Source organism: Chlorocebus sabaeus, chromosome 7 (assembly GCF_047675955.1).
Source record: "Chlorocebus sabaeus isolate Y175 chromosome 7, mChlSab1.0.hap1, whole genome shotgun sequence".
NCBI classification, from domain to species: domain Eukaryota; kingdom Metazoa; phylum Chordata; class Mammalia; order Primates; family Cercopithecidae; genus Chlorocebus; species Chlorocebus sabaeus.
This window is the reverse complement of record NC_132910.1, coordinates 92,255,461-92,274,224: the sequence shown is the minus strand read 5'-3', so window position 1 is coordinate 92,274,224 and position 18,764 is coordinate 92,255,461. Positions and strand designations below refer to the sequence as shown.

Sequence of the window (18,764 nt, the reverse complement as noted above, 5' to 3'; positions counted from 1 at the left end):
AAAAGAAAAGAAAAAGAAAGCTCTTGCCTCTATCTACATTGTATTTCTTATTTAAAATGCTTCCATATGCCTGATTTAGCATTGTACTATGTCTGGTTCCACAAAATATTATTAGGGATTAATATATTAAGCTTCATTCTTTGACTTATTCTCATTAGGCAAATAAGTAACCAGCCATTCTCTAAAGCACAGGTGAGCATGCTACATGGTCTATTCACTTTCGGAAACGGACTAGTATATTTTGCATGAGCAGAAGCTGCTAGGTGACTTATAAAGGTCAACCTTACATACATCATTACAGTATTCCAGCAAGGAGTTTGCCAAACCGTGACCAAAACACAGAGGAAGAAGCATATTTACCCCCATATTCTTAAGTGTCAACTATTAGATTCTGTATAGGGATAGTAACTTCATAGCTATTTGTCATGATGGGCCGTGTTGGACTAAATTAGCCAGACCAGTCACTTAAGTCACCAGATGCATGGTCTGCTTTGGGAAGGATCTGATTTCAGCCAAGGCAGCTCTCTCAAGCTGGGGCAGGTCCTAAAGTTACCTGACAACTACCACCTCTGTTAGTCTTGGTAATTATCTGGTGGCATGACCCAAACCCTCATCCCGAAGAGTCTAGTCACTATGCCCTTCATAGTCTGTGGCTGTTGGCTATGTCCATATATGTTCATGTATAGTCACAAATGGGCAAAGGAGCACCTAGAAAACTCAAGTGAGTTGCTGGATTCCACTTATAATCCTCCCTATCCCCATCAGGTAAGAGCAGCCCTACCTCCTTCTGATGAAGAAAGACACTTATCTCTGCCAAGACAGTGACAGTCCCTAGACATAAAAAGTCACAAATACCAAGGTGGCAGGCACAGCTTATTATCCAATGGTGGTACTTACTGGGTCCCATGAAGAAAGGTATCCCCTTGAGGACATAGAATTCTAGTCATTCAGAACCCAGGAGTGTAGAGATGGGAAACATAATGTTCCCCAGTGAATCACTGGGAGTGGTGGCAACTCCTGCTTCCATGCCTAATTCCCATGGCATATTAGCTTCCTAGGGTTGCTATAACAAATTATCACAAACTGGATGACTTAAAACAACAGAAAATGTATTCTCTCACCATTCAGGAGGCCAGAAGTTCAATATCAAGATGTTGGCAGTGTTTATTACTTTTAGAGGGTCTGAGGGATCATCTGTTCCATGCTTCTCTTCTCACTTCTGGTGGTTGCAGGCAATGCTTAGCATTCCTTGGCTTATAGATGAATCACGCCAATCTCTGACTCCATCTTCTCATGGCTTTCTTTCTTGTGTGTCTGTGTGTCCTCTCATCATCTTTGGATATGAGCCCACCTAACCTTTGGATATAAGCCCAACCCCTAAGATGTTAGCCTAACTAGCTGACATCTTAGTGAGTTACATCTTCAGAGACCCTACTTCCAAATAAGGTCACATTCTGACATTCCAGAAGAACATGACCTTAAAGTGACACTGTTCAACCTACCACACATGCACTTTATCTATTGGAAACACATTGGAATAGGAATACCTGTGGGTCAACGCTTATCTGTAACTTGAAGGATGGTATGAAATTGTTACAGAGTATTGCCTCTGAACTGCTGCTTTGGTGTGTTTTCAGCACACCACTGCACCACATCATCAGGCAGGAAGTTTCTGGGTGGTGCACTATATGATACAGTGAATCCCATGGTCACAGGCCTATTACTGCAGACTTCTTTACTTTAAAGATGATTCCATGGCCTACATATATTATGTGGGATTTCAGGCCAGTGAATCAAACATTCCATAAACCCCTAGGTACCAATGCTGGATGAGGCCCTGCAGGAAGGAGAGGTAAGCCTATTCCAAGAATGTGGATCTATTCCACTGATAATGAACCACTAGCCTTTCTGGGGTGGCTGCTCTGATTTGTCTCCCCAAGTGATGATACCCCATCAAGGGTGCAGCAGTTGCCCCTGCTGCTGACAGGTGACATTTGGCAGTGGTGGTAACTAGATAGGCCTTGATAAGTTGGAAACCATTCTGTCTGCCTCTGGGAGTATATGAGTCTCTAAATGCAGATGGCATAAGCTTCCTCTATAACCCAGAGATGAGCACGGTGACTCTCCTGCTGAGGCTTGCTACAGCACAACTTATCCCATCACTAATACCTCCAATATAGTAGCATCACTCTGTGGCCCAGAAAGTAGGGCTACTTCCACTGCAACCTAGACCAGCTGTAGAACTCTTACCTGCTGGGGGCTCCACCTAAAACAGGCAGCCTTTTGCATCAGCTGTTACACTGGCCGGGACACTATCCTCAGGAGTGACATATGCTGCCTCCAGAACTCAGGGTGGCTCACCAGACATTGTGCTTCCTTCCTCAGAGTAAGAGAATACATGTTTTCATTTGCTTTATACTTTAGATCAGATGCATCAAACTGCCCCTCACCATTGGAACCCTGAAAAATTTATGAGTATGGCAAAAAGTTTATAAGGTTTATCCACTGAAAGTTCATAAGCTTTATCTCCTCCCTCTGGAACACATCTCCTACCAAGTTCTCAATGGTCTAGCCACTTCTTCATCCAGCCTCAACATAGTCATTATGTAACAGATCTATGTTCTTTAGGATAAAGTGGTGTAGTTTACAAAACTATAAATATATATTGTTGCCCATTCTGTGTGAATGCAAATTGTTTCTGATTCCCTTCTCTTATTGAGAGAGAAGAATACATTTGCACGAACCAAGATGATGTTCCATACACTTGGGCCACATGCATCTGCTCTAACGAAGATACCACATCTAGCATAGCAGTTGCAATCAAGGGTATTACTTTGTTGAGCTTGTCTATCACCACCTTCTAGGATCCATAAAATTTCTGCAGGGGCCAAAATGGTGAATTGACAGATGTGATGAGATGATCATCTCTGCATCTTTTAGATCCCTAAGGATGGTACTGCATCCTGCAAGTGACACTATTGTGTATTACTAACTGGCTGAAGTAAGAAGACACAAGGGTAGGCAGTGTCAGAGGCTTCACTTGGCCCTCCACACATGTTGTGAAACTACTGTAAGCTTAAACTTGCCCAGGACTCCTTGTATAACCCAACTCCTCCCTCATCCCCTACAAAGCAACAGGGACACTATCTGAATATCAATGTCAATTCAGATTCTGTGTTCAACAATCCTTGAAATCCCTTATATTTCTCCTTTCCTAAGCTTAGAATTACCAGACCAAATGGCTCTGGGTCCCTTTGAGGAAACACCAAAGGGAATCATTACCTTGTACAGATGCCATGGTGTCATGTCTTTCCTCCTGGGACCCAGCTACCTCTTCAGTCTGGGCTCCAGGTCTGAAGTGACTCAGGCCCAGAAATTGAGCAAGGGATGCTAGCTTTTTATTGGGGTGACTACCCTTAGCTTCCATGTAATCCATCCTTAATTTTATCTAATGGGACAAACTGCGTAGTATTCATGTTGGCTACCCATTTGTTTTGTCCCTAAAGTGCTATGTTACATTAGCCTTCTCCATAACTCTTTGCAGGTTAGGACCCCTTGACTACCACTCTCACTTTCTCATTAACTGTAACCCCCTGACTTTTGGCAGTTGGGCACTGCCACTTTAGCCACTATTTTTCAGAATCTTGTCATACATTGCCATCAGCAAGCTGAACTGTTTTCTTTTCCTACTATCTGATATGGCCCACTGAGAGCTACCACATATTTTTAGAGATGCTTATACCCCATCATCAGTGCAGGTTTCTACGGCCCTATTCAATGGTGTGTCCACTGAGCCTTCCCATGGAACACAATCATCTCATCTTCCAATCCATTCCAACATACCCAATTCCCATAACCTTTTAAATCCATTCTTCCAACATGTCATAGTAATCCTAGTGTTTCGACTTTGCTCAGAAAAGACCATTACTTTTTCAAAACTTCAAGAAGCCATCCTGGTAATGAGTTCACACCATCTCACAGGATCCTAGCCAGGGTATTAAAACCCTCTAATTTAAGATAACTCTTAGCAATCCAAAGATCCAGTGTAGGGGCTGCCATCAAACTCCTACCTAATTTTATGTTTTGATCCTCTTAAGCACTGATTCCAACCTCAAACATATTCCTGCAACTCTTCCTAATTCTTGCAGTTCCTTTGGGGTATAGTCTGTTTCCCCTCACTTCACTTCCAGCACCTCAACTGAGTTTTGCTTAACTTTATCATCACTTAACCTTAATTTTAGGCCTGGAGATACTAACTATAATGGCCTGGAGACAGGACAAGTCTTGAAGGGAGCATGTTTCCTGAAGAAAGAAGTCTCTGCATTGTCATCCAGCCTGAGAATGAAGCAGGGAGTGCTTGCCCTTAACATGGAGGGGTGGGCTATGACTGAAAGCTCAGAAATTCAGGAGACTGGGGAGTAAAAATCTCCAGCCCCATCGATTCAGATGTCTCCATCTCATTTGTCAGGGTCACAGGTTTTTCCAAGCAGTTTGCCAATGTTGGCATAATAGACTTACCTTGGCTGGCAACTGTCTTCAAAGTTTATCCTTTGAAACTATTAAGTCTTGGGCTTGGTCCTCGGTTTTTTCAAGCTGTCCTACTGCAAAAGATGAAACGCTTTTTCATATGCCACCAGAGGCCCTCTAACTTTGACATCTAGCTTTCCATCGCCTGTTATTGTCCTTGGCTGTTAAGTATGCCTCTATAGAACAAAAATGGCTTGACAATGGCCATCCAACCCTGTTATCCTCATAGCTACAATTTTCTCCATACATCTAAAATGTCAGGCAATCAGATACTGTCTTTCCTTCTACAACTACCCAATCCCTATTACCTGCCAGTGTAAGTTGTAACAACTGGGACTTGTGACAGGACTGTCCTCCACCTATCATCAGTGATGGGGCCTGGGCTGCTTATCTTTAAGTGTATACCATAGTCTCTACTACCTATTTCCGTATGTGCAAAAACTGAAGCAGTTTGTAAAAAAATTGGAATGCTTTCCAAAACAAACTGAAAATACAGAACAAAAAATTAAATATAATATCAAAAGTACTTAAGTGAAATAATAGGTTTATTCAAAGAGAAATAAAATGTCCTGGGTAAAGCTTCTGTAATAATACTATTTCTGATACTGTATCTCTGAAAAATGGCTAACTAGTCACCTTATCACTACATTTAAGGTATTAATAATAGGTACCACTGAGGATATACATTGTGAAGAAAGAGAATAGGTCAAATACTAAAACACACATATCATGACAACTCAAGGTGACATGAATATTTAATGAAAATTTAGAATATAACAACATATGACTTTCATTCTGTGGACATAAAAGGAAAAATACAGTAATTCATTTTACTCATTACATTTTACAAAATCAGACAAATGAATAAAGCAGTATTTTTTAATAAAAAGAGTAATTTAATTTCAAACAAATATATTACCATCCTATTCCTTTATCCTGTATATATGTATCTAATTGGCAAAACATACTACTTTACTGAAATCAGTAACAATCCAATCCATGATACTTCAATTGGTTCGATCAATAAACATCTTACATTTGAAATTCATTTTTCTTATGCCGTAAGCCTGATTATCAGTTCTATAAAAACGCTACATCCTATCGCTTGGCCCATTAAGTGTAACTAGCCTTCTGTGCAAGGCTAACTGGCTAAGGTACTTTTGAACATCCACCCACAATTCATCAAGTGCACACACCCACTTCTGCTCCTCTCACACATGGCCACTAGAGGACAAGCAGTTCTCTTGTTCTCTTGTTCCCTAGTTCTCTTGTTCCTCATAGTGAGCATAGCCACTAGCATAGGTCCTTCCTAAATTCAAATTAGTAAACAAATCTGATGACTCAGTGTCTGAATCCTTTCTGCCTTCCTCTTCTTCCTCTTCATCATCCTCTGCTTCATACTCATCCTCCTCCTCATCGTGGTAGCTGGTATCACCATACTTATCAGATGAAAGGTTCTTCCAGTAGGCATCATACCCAGAAGCTCCATCTCCCTCTTCAGCTCCGGTCTGCCTGCCAAATTTCAGGGAGCGTGCTATAGAAGACAGACATGTACAAGGCATTTGGTTAGTTCCAGTTCTCTACATTCTCATCTTCCTCTATAACATTTCATGAATTTCATTGGCTGCTTTAATCCCAAATGAAAAAATAGGTCATATTTTCCTAATTTTTTCACCTGAGTCTATATACACACCATAAAAAAATAAAAATTACAGTGTCATTTCATTAAATCTAGACCAACAGACCACTCCAGAGGTAATCAGGCATGTTTAAAACTAAAATACCTTCTGTTTGGTCACTGACAGTTTATTTTCAAATCACATAAATCACAGAATACAGTTGATTTCATATCAGTACATTTTTCTTAAGACAGCTATTTTACAATGTAGATGCCCTGAAAAACAAAGCCTGTCATTTCTTCTGCCTTAGTAGTGACACAAAGTTTAGTGCGGAAGATCAGCAAAATCATCAGTCTCATCTCACTGTGCAGCTACATCTATGATTAAACAAGGCAGTCAGTCACTTAGAATTATGCTTCCATTCTGATATGTCTGGTTAAGAGTCAAATTTCTCTTTAACAAAATTGGGAGCTGCATTACTATAAGCATGCTTATAGTAGTGTTATTACTTCACAAAAAAAGTTACATAAAAACCATAAAATAATTTCCTATAGTAGTGCTATTACATAAATAAACATAGGTGCTCAAATACCACACGCCTAAGATAGCTTCAGAGTAAATTTGACTTCTAAGTACTTAAGATTACCACCACTTTAATATGAAGGAATTATAGCTACTCAACTATTTAACAAGGAAGCTTCAACAAAAATTAAAAAATCACTCTTTATCTTAAATTTCAGTATTTGCTGTCATTAACTAAGGCAAATACCAAATATCAAAATGAATATTGGTATATTTAAGTAAAACTGAAAAACTTTACCGACATATTTTCCCAAGCTGTAAAATTCCACTTGCTTAAAAGAACACATTCATCTTTTCAAATAAGGGGCAGTAAGAAAAATAGACCAAAAAAAAAAAAAAGATAAACTTTGTCTAAGTATGAAAGCAAAAATCACTTCCTTAGTATCTTAAGGGCCTTACTTGACATGCTAAGGTCCTTAGTCTCCTGCGTTTCATGCCCACACTTAGGACAAGGAGGCTGTTTTCCTTTTTCTTGCTTAAACACTTTGCTCCTTGTATGATCATCACAGAAACAAGCCTATATAGGAGAAGCAAAATAAGTAAATAAATAAAAATGTAAAAATATACAAAAAGACAGTATTCATTGCTTTAAAGATATAGCTTTGTTAAGGCAGTGAGATTAAGAATTTTGTTGGGACCAGTCACACTTTTCATTTCATTTTTTTTTAACAGAAATGATTTTTGTCAGGACTCTTCTGAACGATGATCTAACACAAGGCAGACTAACTATATTGAGTATGATATGTAAGTACATTTAGCCGTTCAAAAATATTTCAGTATTCATAAGGCCCCTGACGAAATGAAATAATAGTGAACAGCCTATTTACTCTCACACAGTGTATGGTCTAACTGGGGATGGAGACAGTGAAAGGGCAATTACAAGACACTAAGCACTGAAGGGGAAGTGCAGAGGGAAGAGCACTAAAGCAGACATGGGATTTGGGAAAGCCATCTTAGAGACACGAAGTCTTAATCGCGACATGAAGAATGGAAGGGCGATAGGGTAAGCAAAGATGGAAAAGTACTCCAGACAAAGAAAACAACACAGACAACGCCTGAACGCCATTTGGTAAAACCAGAACAGAACTGGAAGATAAATAAGACATAGGGTTAGGAATATAAGAACTACAGAAATGCTTCTGAGAGGAAGGGCATTGGCTACATCTGTTTAGTAATCTTTGATGAACAAATGCTAGAGAATAGGCCTAAGGACACAGAAAAATTTGGAAATCTTTACCCAAACTCTTCTAGGCAGGTACATTTTGACATTAATTAAAATAGACTCTCATCACCTTGGTCAGAATGTTCTCCATTAAAACACAGAGCCAGGATTCCGGAGAAATGTGCACTAGTCACAACTCTACTACAAGGTGACTAGATGACCACTGGAAAGTCATGTAAGCCTTCTCAACTTCAATTCCATAATCTCAAAAATAAAAGAATTGAACTATATAATTTTAAGGTATCTTATACATTAATTATAGCTACATATAATCCAAGGACTGGTGGAGGGGTATAAAGATTAAAAACAAAATCTAAAAAGAAAAAATGCATAGGTATACCTTACAACGGAGACACGAGTGCTGACCAAGCCGATTGCACGAAACACCTGTGGGAAAGAGATTAATCTTAAATCCCATTATTACGTTCTTAGAATTTTCCTTTGTCTTTTATCAAATCACTAAAAGCTTGCAATGGAAATACAGCCTTATAGACAGCTGCCTGTCTTTTGGGTTCAAATGTTATAAAACACACAAAGCTCCCATGCTGCAAATAAAATAATTAAATTTATTATTATACATTCTGCAAAAGGCTAAGAAAGGCTCAAAAATGATATATACTTCAAGATGCTCTTTTAATCTTTGAGAATTTTATATATAAATATTGTAAGAATTATATACACATGCATACACATATATTGTGTGTGTGTAGTATGTATGTTGTATGTATATCACAGAGATGACTTATCTACTTTAAATTTATAAGTAAGTGTAAGAATTAGGATTTCATAACAGAACAAGAACCAAATTAAAGGAAGAGAATACCTGGGGAATTTCAGTCTTTTTCCTATAATAGTAACTACTATTTAAAAAGGGCTTTTTAAATGCCAAGTACTACATACTATTGTTTTATATGGAGTCTCATTTCAATGAACCTTCCAAGAAAGAAACATCTGTAAAGTTGACACTATTATCCCAGTCAGTAATGCTGGTTCTCAACTGGAAAATATATGAGAATTTTGTGTGTAGGTTAAATACAGGTGCCTGGCACCCACCACAGACTTAAAAGATAGAATCTCCAGGGATGAGACCTGGGCATCCACATTAGTTTTAAAACCTCCACAGGTATTTTTGATATACAGTCCTGTCTAAGAATCACTGGAACCAACTAGCAGAAACAAACAGGGTGGTATCTCTTACTGGAGGGCATTTGGAAATGGGAAGGAAGAAGGGTGAGGGTTTGGTTTTTACAATAATTTGAAGGTAAAAATGACATGTGGTAGTCTGAACCAGGAAAGGTGTAAGTCCTGCAATGCCTAATCAAATCAAGCCTACAAAATGATGAACTGGCCCAACCAATATGCCAGTGGCATCCCTGCTGAAAAATTTAGAACTATATTCCGACTGTTCTGAGCGTTTTCTAGAAACAGAAAATAAAGATTGAGTTAAATTACAGTTCATGAGAAGCAGTATAAAAAAACTTGATTCCTTTTTCATTAAGATTAATACACTATTCAGAATCTTGGGTATAAAGAACATGTAATATTTAAAAACTTACATTTAAATGTTTCTGCCTCTAAAACCTGGCAGCTGGCTTGATGCTCAAATTGATCATCTTCACAGAGAAAGTTATGGCAAAAAGAACAACTGAATATTCTGCCTCCTATTGGATTAAAAAAAAATACAAATGTAAATAAGATAAACTTTAATTAAGAAAAACTCCTATCTATAAAACTGCTTAGAAGAGATGGCAAGTTACTTTGGAGGTACACCAAAATTGTTCAGCCATTTTTTTTCTGATAAAAGCTAAAATGAAAACTGTTGGAAGTCCTTGAAACTAAACTGAAACTGAAAAAAGGGGGCTCTTACTATCCACTAGCTACTCATATAACACTCACAACGCTCAAAAAGACTACCTGCTCCACCCCAACTCCCCTCCACGTTTGAGTAAACAATACTAGCATTGACAATAACTGATAGTATACATCCCTTCTCTAACTACGCTGATAATCTAAATAGTACCACTAGTTAGGATTGACAGTATCCTGAAAAAAAATCTCAAAAATAGCATGCAAAATGTTTCCAAGTCAACCTTCACCTATAACGAAGCTCATTACTTGTGTCCAGTGACTCACCATGGTCCCACACGCCTCGTTCACATTCAACACACTCAGCATCGGTAAGAGGGCAGGCACAGGCATGTGTACTGAGACATTTCCTACCATGGCAAACCCAAGCTTCACAGAAGTCACATATTGCACCCTGTAACCAAGGAATAAGAATAGATAGTCATTATCACCTGACCACCTGCAACCATTGCTTAACCATGGCAACCATAAAAACTGTATACATTTAGCAATTTATCAACCCTCAATGATAGCAGGTAGCTTCATTAAAAAATTTTACTACTCACTCTAAGCCAAAATTAAAAAGGGTTCTCTGAAAAACAACTTAACAGCTACTCACAATATGCAAAACTCAGTTACGTATCAAAAGAAAAAAAGGTAAACTGCACACTTACCCTAATATTATTTAATTAAGTCAGAGTTGGAAGTGTTTTCCTCAAAATGAATTTAATTCAAATGGACTTTGGAGGAGACAACAGTTTAAGCTTTCTTGTCTATAATAATTCCTGTAACTAAATTGAATTTTTAAATACTACCATTTCTGATTTTTAAAACACCTTCTTATCTATATAATTTATAAAATAATTGCATAGCTTTTCTAGAATTACTGAGAAATATGAAACTTTTGCCAGCTTTTTTTCTCTTATGGAAACTTATATTTTAATAATAATTACACTTCTTTGTGGAAAAATTTTAAAGTAAAATATATGGAACTAAAATACAGGGTAAGATTCTCCAATTCTATATCAAGAAAAGACAATAACAATATGTGTTTCAATAAAACATTGACACCTATTGAATATTAAAAGCTAGAAAGAATCTTAAGAGAGTAGGATCAGACAATCTTTCCTTTATAAAGGAAAAGCATGGGGCCCAAGACTAAATCCAAGTCCCAGAGTTAGATTACAGGTGAGGTGAGATTTAAAGCCAGGATTTCAGAATCTCAATTCAGTATTCTATTATTCAAGACTCTGAAACAAATGTAGCGAACAACAAATAGGAAGAATGTTTTTTGACTTGCAAAAATGGGTTATCAGTATAGCTAGCAAATCATCAACTATCTCTCTTGGATCAGCCAGAGTTCTTGCAAAAAAGAGATGGTACTCTCAAACTAGGTAATCCAGAAGAGTTTTAATAGAGATAATTTACAGAGGTCAGGGAAGGACTTAGGACAAACAGGAGAGGACTACCTGACCATACAGAGAGGAACTGTGGTCCTTAGAGAAAAGACAAAACCAAACCAGGATAACCTGGTAGGGAGTGAGATGAAAGAATGAACACCAGATCTTATTCTCCTGCTGTTCTCAGGGGGAATCTGAGGAGGCAAATATAAAATATCCAGAAAATCACTTTTCTAGAATTTACAACTAATGATATATGACTCTACTTAAATGTTTTCTTTAAGAAGAAATTATTCACATTCAAAACACACAGTGATTTTAAAAAACAAATTTGACTGAACTTAAGCTACCAAGGAAGACTGAAAGGGTTTCTGAATAAAGATAACATTGACAATCCTATATTTAAAATAAATAGCAATTCACAAGATAATTCTCGCTCCTTGCTTCTATAATATATGCACATATGAAATATAGGTCTCCCTCATAATAGAAGTTTATATGTTCTTGGAAATTTACCATAAATAAAATATTCCATTTGACATAAATACAGTATCATTTTCCTCATGGACTACAATTTGAACAAAATTTTATTTGAACATAAAATCATACAACAATACAGTAAAACTAGTTACCTCATATTTAAAAGGAAAACATGTTTTAGTAAAAAGCAAAATACATCACATAATCCAATTGTTTTTATTATTCAAAAAGCTGAATTTACTTAAAAAAAAATCCGGTATGTAAAGAAGAGGTATGTTAAATATATACACTTTTCTGAAATGTAAAGTGTTAAAGAACACTATTATCCTAGGTTCTGTTAGAACTAGGTTGCTTATTTAAGCAAAGGCTTAAACATTGGTTAAGCAGGGCTTTCAGTACACTAAATACTGTTTTGTGAAGCCTGGTTAAGAGATATTAGAAAGGTACCACTAATAAATGAAATTCTGTTTAGATCAGCATGAAAAGTTTCCATGCCTTGTATATTTCCTAATAAGAAAGAAAGAAGCAGCTAGAAACAAGTGGGTACTAAGGGAAAATCATACAAAAAGCATGCCACTGATAATCCAGATAACTACAGATTGATTGTAACAAGGAATAAAGCAGTGACATTTAGAAAAAAATAACCATTGATCAGAATGTCTTTTTCTTATCCTTGAAAACGTACTAGTCTAAGAGATAAGAAGAAGCTTACCACCATTGCAAGGCCAGTACTGTATACACCAGCATGCTTTATGACACAGTCTGAAGACTTCATCATGCACTTTGTTTTCCCTAATGAAGAGAAACATTTGCACTGTTAGTCTTGCAAAGGAATACATACCAGTACTCACGAATTCCTCTTTTATCCAGCCCAAGTTCCTGAGGAAATAATTTAAAAACTAATGAAATTGAATCAGTATTTACTGTTTACATAACTAAAAAGAGAAAATAGATGTAACTGAGACTTCATTACTCGAATCAGACTTTTCAGACTTCAAATTTACTAATAAATCTGTAAAATGAACTATACAACAACATATATGCTAATTTGTTTGTACTAAATCAGAAATCACAGGTTATGCTTTGTAATCTAATGATCATTTTAACAGTTTAAAAACGTATGAATCTTCAGATTATTCAAAATATTTTTAAAGGAATGCTTTTTTATAATAAATTTTACATTTTATAATTCACAATACAAATTGTGGTTTGAAGTTATCATTTATTTCCACAGAATACCTCAAACCAAACCAAATGATTATGTAACTTATCAAGTTAATGTAATTTTATCCAAACATAAAAATTTACAAGAAAGCCCCCAGTTAAACATTTTCCCAGCAAAATTCTGAAATGGTGCCCAAATCAGCATAATAAACGATACAGTGATACAGCTACAAATCACCACACAACCACTAAACCTCTGATCTAGAAGCAAATTAAATTACCAACCCAAAACACTATCAGGAAATTTGCTTATCAGATATTATGTGAGAATTAATGATGACATTAATCATCCATCTGAGACTCCACAAAATGGAACACAAAAGAAACCATTTTCCATTATCTTGATTCCCTAAGGAACAAAGTTAGACAATAGGAAATGGGAAGAGGAACTGGAAATGAGAGGCAGCAGTTACCCAACTGTTCCATGTCCAGCACTAAGAGTCAGTAAATGAGAAATGCATCCATCTAACAGCACTACAAAATTTAAGCCCAGAGACACTCAAAATATGGGTAAGTCCTAGCAAGATCTTACCTCTTAATCTTCCACAAAGTCTATTTTCTCATTCTACATTCATTACGTTTTATGAAACAAGGCTATAAAAACTACCATGAGTGTTCCATATAGGCCAGTTTTCTCTTTCTCATTAACTGTAGAATTGAAAAGATACATTCTTTGAAATCTAGAACTATACTAGAAATATTCAGGGATATAGCCCTAAACACTACTAACTTTCTGGAATATTATTATATATAAACACATTTAAATGAGGCATACCCCAAATTATTCTACCTGAAATTATTATCTCATAAATAAAAGTGATACTTGTTTATCAAAAGTTGGGGAGGGAAGTAAATCTAGAGTAATAAAGTTAACGGTTTCTTTATTGCAAGTCTTCAGAACTTCTAACATATATAATAGAAATCTCCCAGATGAGACTGAGAGGAGGATGCATGCAATATTTCTCAAATGTATACCCATATATATTTTTCAAGAAATATCCATTAATATTTCAGGTAGTCTGTGGAAGGCTATTTGGGAAACACCCATCTTGCTAACATTTAGTTTTATTTTGAATAATCATTTCAGGGTACAAGTCTCCACCTATACTTAAGAATTGGACACATGACTTAGGAACTTGATTTCAATAATTTGAGAATACATGTGAGGAAACTCATGAATCACATGGTAAGCATCAAACTCAAAAACTACTGATCACAAAATAAGTAGCAGGTAAATGTGGAATAAAATTATTCCCAATGGTCTAACACACTGCAGGTAATATCAGCAGGAATCAAAATGTAGATAAGTAAACAAATAGATACTGACAAGACTAAGGTAGTATAACTAAAAGTTCAGGATCCCCAAATGTTATGTCTAAAATCTGATCTTTCATTGTTTAAAAAAACTTATTGGTAACCTGTATCTAAATTGTACCTTAATTATTTTCCAGCATTACATCAAAGAGACAAAATCAAGACTTGATAGTTTTTTGGTAGGTAACATAACACATTTTGTTATTTTTTTAATGGTAAAGCATAACATTATAACCAATTATAAGCACTGTAACCAATAGCAACAAACCCACCCAAGTTCAAATTGATGAACTACCAGTTTATAAAAAGTATATGTCCTTAGTTATTACTTACTTACCACACTGTGCACAAATTGGTAACTTCTGTACAGAATTACAAAAGTAGCAAAATGCTCTATTCTTCTGCCGCCTTGTCATGTAAAATAAAATTTTAAAATATGGTCAATGTCAAATAAAAGGTCAGAGGGACAATTTTATTAAAGGTAGATAGAAAAAGAAATAAAATTTACCTCTGACACTTGTCACATTCCTGTAACATATAAAAATATCACATTAATTTTTCTGCAGACTGAAAACTGCAAATTTACTTGTATTACAAAGAATAACCTGCTTTTCAGGTTAAAATTTAAGTGACACTACACTAAAGCTCCAACTCCACCCATGTATACAAGCATCTACCCATGCTTAAATAACAAAGGTATGTAAGAGAGAGAGTCTGGGTAGATTCCAGAGGAAGAAGTGGCATTATCACGAAGGAGGCTAAACACATTGGTAGTTGATTTTTCAGTTGTTTGTAAGGAATAAAATATCACAGAATGAACATAAGAAACAGGAGAGAATACAAAATAATAAAGTTCACAGAAAATCCAGAGCCCTAAACATGGTTTTAAAAACTCTCCACAATCTGGCCCTTAACCACTTTCCAAACCTTGTTGGCCTACTCTTTTTAGACTCAAGTCACTAATGGTCAGCCATTCCCCAAATATGTCTTATATTCTCTCTTCTCCATGTCTTTACTTATTCTAATACTTTCCCTGAAAAGTGCCTACTACCTGTTGAAAGTTCTGGTGAAAATCCCACCTCCTCTGTGAACTGTACCCCTTCCACACACAGTCAACTTTATCACCTCTTAGTCCTAATAAGTACATTGTACCTTTATTGAAGCACTTCCAAAATCTAGCTGTCATTATATATATTTAGGCATGCCAGTCATTTATTGCTTTCTCTGCCTAACACCTCTCTTCTCTGGAAAGGACTCTTACATACAGAAGAGAGCCTCACTGTCACATCTGTGCTATGTAATCTGGCCTCTCCCAACCAACCCCAATAAATGTTAGTCCTGGGACAGGCACTGGGTCAAGTCCAGCCTTTCAGAGTTCTTTCCTTCTCTGAGGAACAGTATGTGATGTGAGACATGCAAGCTACCTGCAACTATGAAACCAAACAAATGGAGTAAAACAACATGAAAAAATGGAACTAATAAGGAAGAAGAAACAAAAGCAAAAGACAGAACAACAAGTTGTTCCAGGTTCCGATTGTCCCTGAGTCCCAGGTATATCCTTCCCCTTCCCAGCAATATGAGTTATTCCATTATCCATTCAATAAACTATTTTTCCCTAAGGTTAATTTAAGTTAGATTTCTGTCATTTATAAACAAACAAATCCTAATATACAAGATAACTGAGCTATAAACTTCTGGAAATAGGGACCATGTAATTCATCTATGTATCACCATCCACAGTGTCTGAAATAACACCTGGCACAGAGTAGATGCGCAATAAACGTTTGCTAAATTAAGCTACATTAAACAATTCATATATGTTTGACAAAACAAAAGGAAGAGGGAAAAAAAAGAAACAGTGGGAAAAGAAAAACAAAGAAAGGAGTAGAAATAGGGAGAACTGGAATAACTCTACAGTCAGTGAAAGCAAAGAGGAAATGATGACATAATTGTTTTTTCACGTATTTCAAAAAGCGTATTTCAAAAGCAGCAACCATTCAAAGCAGCCCAGAAATTATCAGGACTAACCCACTTAGCACATGCAGATAAGGTAATAGAACAGGAAGCCAACAGATGTTAAGTAGGAAGTTCAGAAAAGAGAAAGGAAAGAATAGCTAAGAAAATATGATGAAAACCCAACTAATAAGACAAATTGAGGCATTAAAGAAATTGGAAAATGAAAGTTTCTATTATCTATTCTTGTCCAATATCTACCTTTATCACCAACAGTATGTGAAGTAATACGCTAGGTTTTATAAATAATATAAAATCCAACAAGAATCACTGCTACTCAGTGAAATCAACGGACGAGCCAAAGATACTAAATTCAGTAACAAAATATATGCAAAAACACTGTCTTCACTAAAATTTTATTCAGGTGTACTTCAGATAAAATAATATATGGTTTTTTCAACTATCAACTGATATCAAAAAAAGCTGATACCATTGAAGCATTACATGGATGTTTGGCCAAATCTATAGTGCTTCTTGATGCTCTTAGTTGTTTTTCACGTTCTCGGCGGTTCTCAGCCTTCTTCCTCGCACCAGTCTTTTTTTTAGGCATTTTCCCCTATTTTGACACAAGAGAACAGAAAAGATAAAATTGACTGCATTTACTATTTTAATAAACTAAGAAATAGTATAACAAAGTATTCTTATTCTTGTTAAACTCTATCCTTTTGATAACTAAGCACATTCTAAGCCTTACGAAACGTTAAGCACGTATTTTTCCAAATGAAGCGGGTGACCCTTAAAACAAGGCATTTATTGGCACTTACGATTCTAAAAATGTAAACGTCAAAAAAATTTGCCCTAAAAGACAAACTGGTTTTCTTTTCCCACTAAGAAAAATGTTTCTCCAATGATAAAGTATTCTGCAACTCATTAAAACAAATGAATCATGTATCTCATTAGCAAAAAAAAAAAAAAGAAAAAATTAAAAAGAGCATTATTTACCCAGTTTATATCACCTTTTTGAGCTATATATTCAGATGACCTGACGCTGCCAACACCTTAAGTAAAACAAGTCTAATTTTTCCTATGTAATATGTAAACAAAACATCTGTCAACAAATAACACTATTAACTACAAAGTCAAAACATTCCGAAGACATTTAAGGTATTAGTTGCTTTGAATCTTTAACAAATGCTTTTCCCTCTACACCCAGTGAGCATGTAATTTTAACGGGGTTCAAATTTATGTTTAAGAGTATGTTTAATTTTCATTATTTAGTTGAAATACAAGATTCTTCTAAACTGAAGTTTTCTGAACTGAATGCTCAATTAAAAAAAAAAACCGGTGGTAAGCAGCACGGTAGCAACTGAAAAATAGCCACATTTAATAGGTGGTTACTTCGGTAACGTAACGCCCAGACCACTAAGTCACCATTCCAGTATGTAAAATGACAAAATCTAGAGGGCGCGCTGCCCTGGCCAAAGAACCTCAGAAAATAATCACGAGGTAATCATGCGGATGAACTTTCTGCGTCCTCAGAGATATCCTTTGAATCCTCTGATAAAGTTAAATCTCATTTTTTTTCCCTCCAGTTTGTTCTGCATGCTCAAAAGAGTGAATCTTCTTCTCAGACTTATATGGGTTCAAGCCCTTTTCCGGTAACACTCCAACTTCTTGCGGGCACTGCGCGTGTCACCAAGTGAGGAAACAGGCACGTGGCACTGCGGCTTTAGGAGTCCAGCCTGGAGCTGGAGAACCCAGTGGGGCAGAGGGGCATCCAGGGGAGAAGCGGCAGAGGCGCCAGGCGGCTTGGGGACCCGCAACTGTCACCCGCCCGAGGGACACCCTACCTCGTGCGCGCTCCGGGCAAACCTAGCTCACTTTCACCGGGAGGCCGGACACAGTCAGGGGGCCGAAGGACAGGGAATGGCGTGAAGCCCGCCCGCGACAGCAGTAAATCCAACTAGTGGACCAGGACTCCGGGAAAGAAGGTACTAACAGCCAGGGAGGCTGACAGCCGGTTCCGGACACTAGGAGACGAACCGGACGTCCTTTTACGACAGCAGCGTCCTTACGGCCGACGTCACAGGAAGGGGCCCGCCCACTTCTGTTCGCTCCGCCCCTTCCCCGCCCACACCTGCGGGGGCCAATGCCCCATTCCTAAGCAGAGGATCTTAAGAAAAGGCAGGAAATGCGAGGGAAAATAGGGAAGCAGACGGAGGGAAAGCGGGGGAAGGCCCCCTTAGTTTTACTTTTTTAGAAAAAGGAGGAATCTAAAAGGAAGAGGAAAATGAACTCACAGATTTGGGACTGGATCAATTGACTCAAACAGCAAATTCATGCTTACTTCTGTTGGAAACCTTTCATCTGCCGTGCGTCACATCCCACCTTTTCTTGGTTGCTGCGCTAAGCTGTGCCTTCAGTTGCCTGATGAACTTCAGTACTAGCCTCCCCTGTCTCTTATTTCTGTTTTGCCCTCTGGATTCCATTCCTTTGTGAACAAATCATCCCACATTCTCAGCCTCTAATGTGTGCTCTGCCCGCTTTTAACTGAAACCTGATGATCCTCCCCCTGCATCAGAATCTCCTTCCGATCAA

At 37.1% G+C, this 18,764-nt stretch overlaps 1 protein-coding gene across 1 annotated transcript; it reads right to left on the bottom strand.

Annotated features, from left to right (window-relative positions):
• Positions 1-5,264: 5,264 nt before the first annotated feature.
• ZNF330 (zinc finger protein 330) lies at positions 5,265-18,231 on the bottom strand. Its single transcript, XM_007999861.3, has 10 exons — positions 18,017-18,231; positions 16,657-16,782; positions 14,722-14,741; positions 14,551-14,621; positions 12,388-12,467; positions 10,084-10,210; positions 9,507-9,611; positions 8,291-8,337; positions 7,128-7,245; positions 5,265-6,061 (listed from the first exon to the last, which is right to left on the bottom strand). The coding sequence occupies exons 2-10, from the start codon at positions 16,774-16,776 to the stop codon at positions 5,787-5,789; spliced, it is 963 nt and encodes a 320-aa protein (XP_007998052.1). The 5' UTR covers positions 16,777-16,782; positions 18,017-18,231; the 3' UTR covers positions 5,265-5,786.
• Between the last annotated feature and the right edge of the window lie 533 nt (positions 18,232-18,764).

What these genes read in the sequence shown, in the direction of transcription:
- ZNF330 (XM_007999861.3), bottom strand. Translation starts at nt 16,776, where the DNA reads ATGCCTAAAAAAAAGACTGGTGCGAGGAAGAAGGCTGAGAACCGCCGA. An exon ending in ATCCATGTAATGCTTCAATG is followed by an intron (nt 14,742 to 16,656) that starts GTATCAGCTTTT and finishes TATATGTTACAG; the next exon opens with GAATGTGACAAGTGTCAGAG. An exon ending in ACTCGTGTCTCCGTTGTAAG is followed by an intron (nt 7,246 to 8,290) that starts GTATACCTATGC and finishes TCTCCTATATAG; the next exon opens with GCTTGTTTCTGTGATGATCA.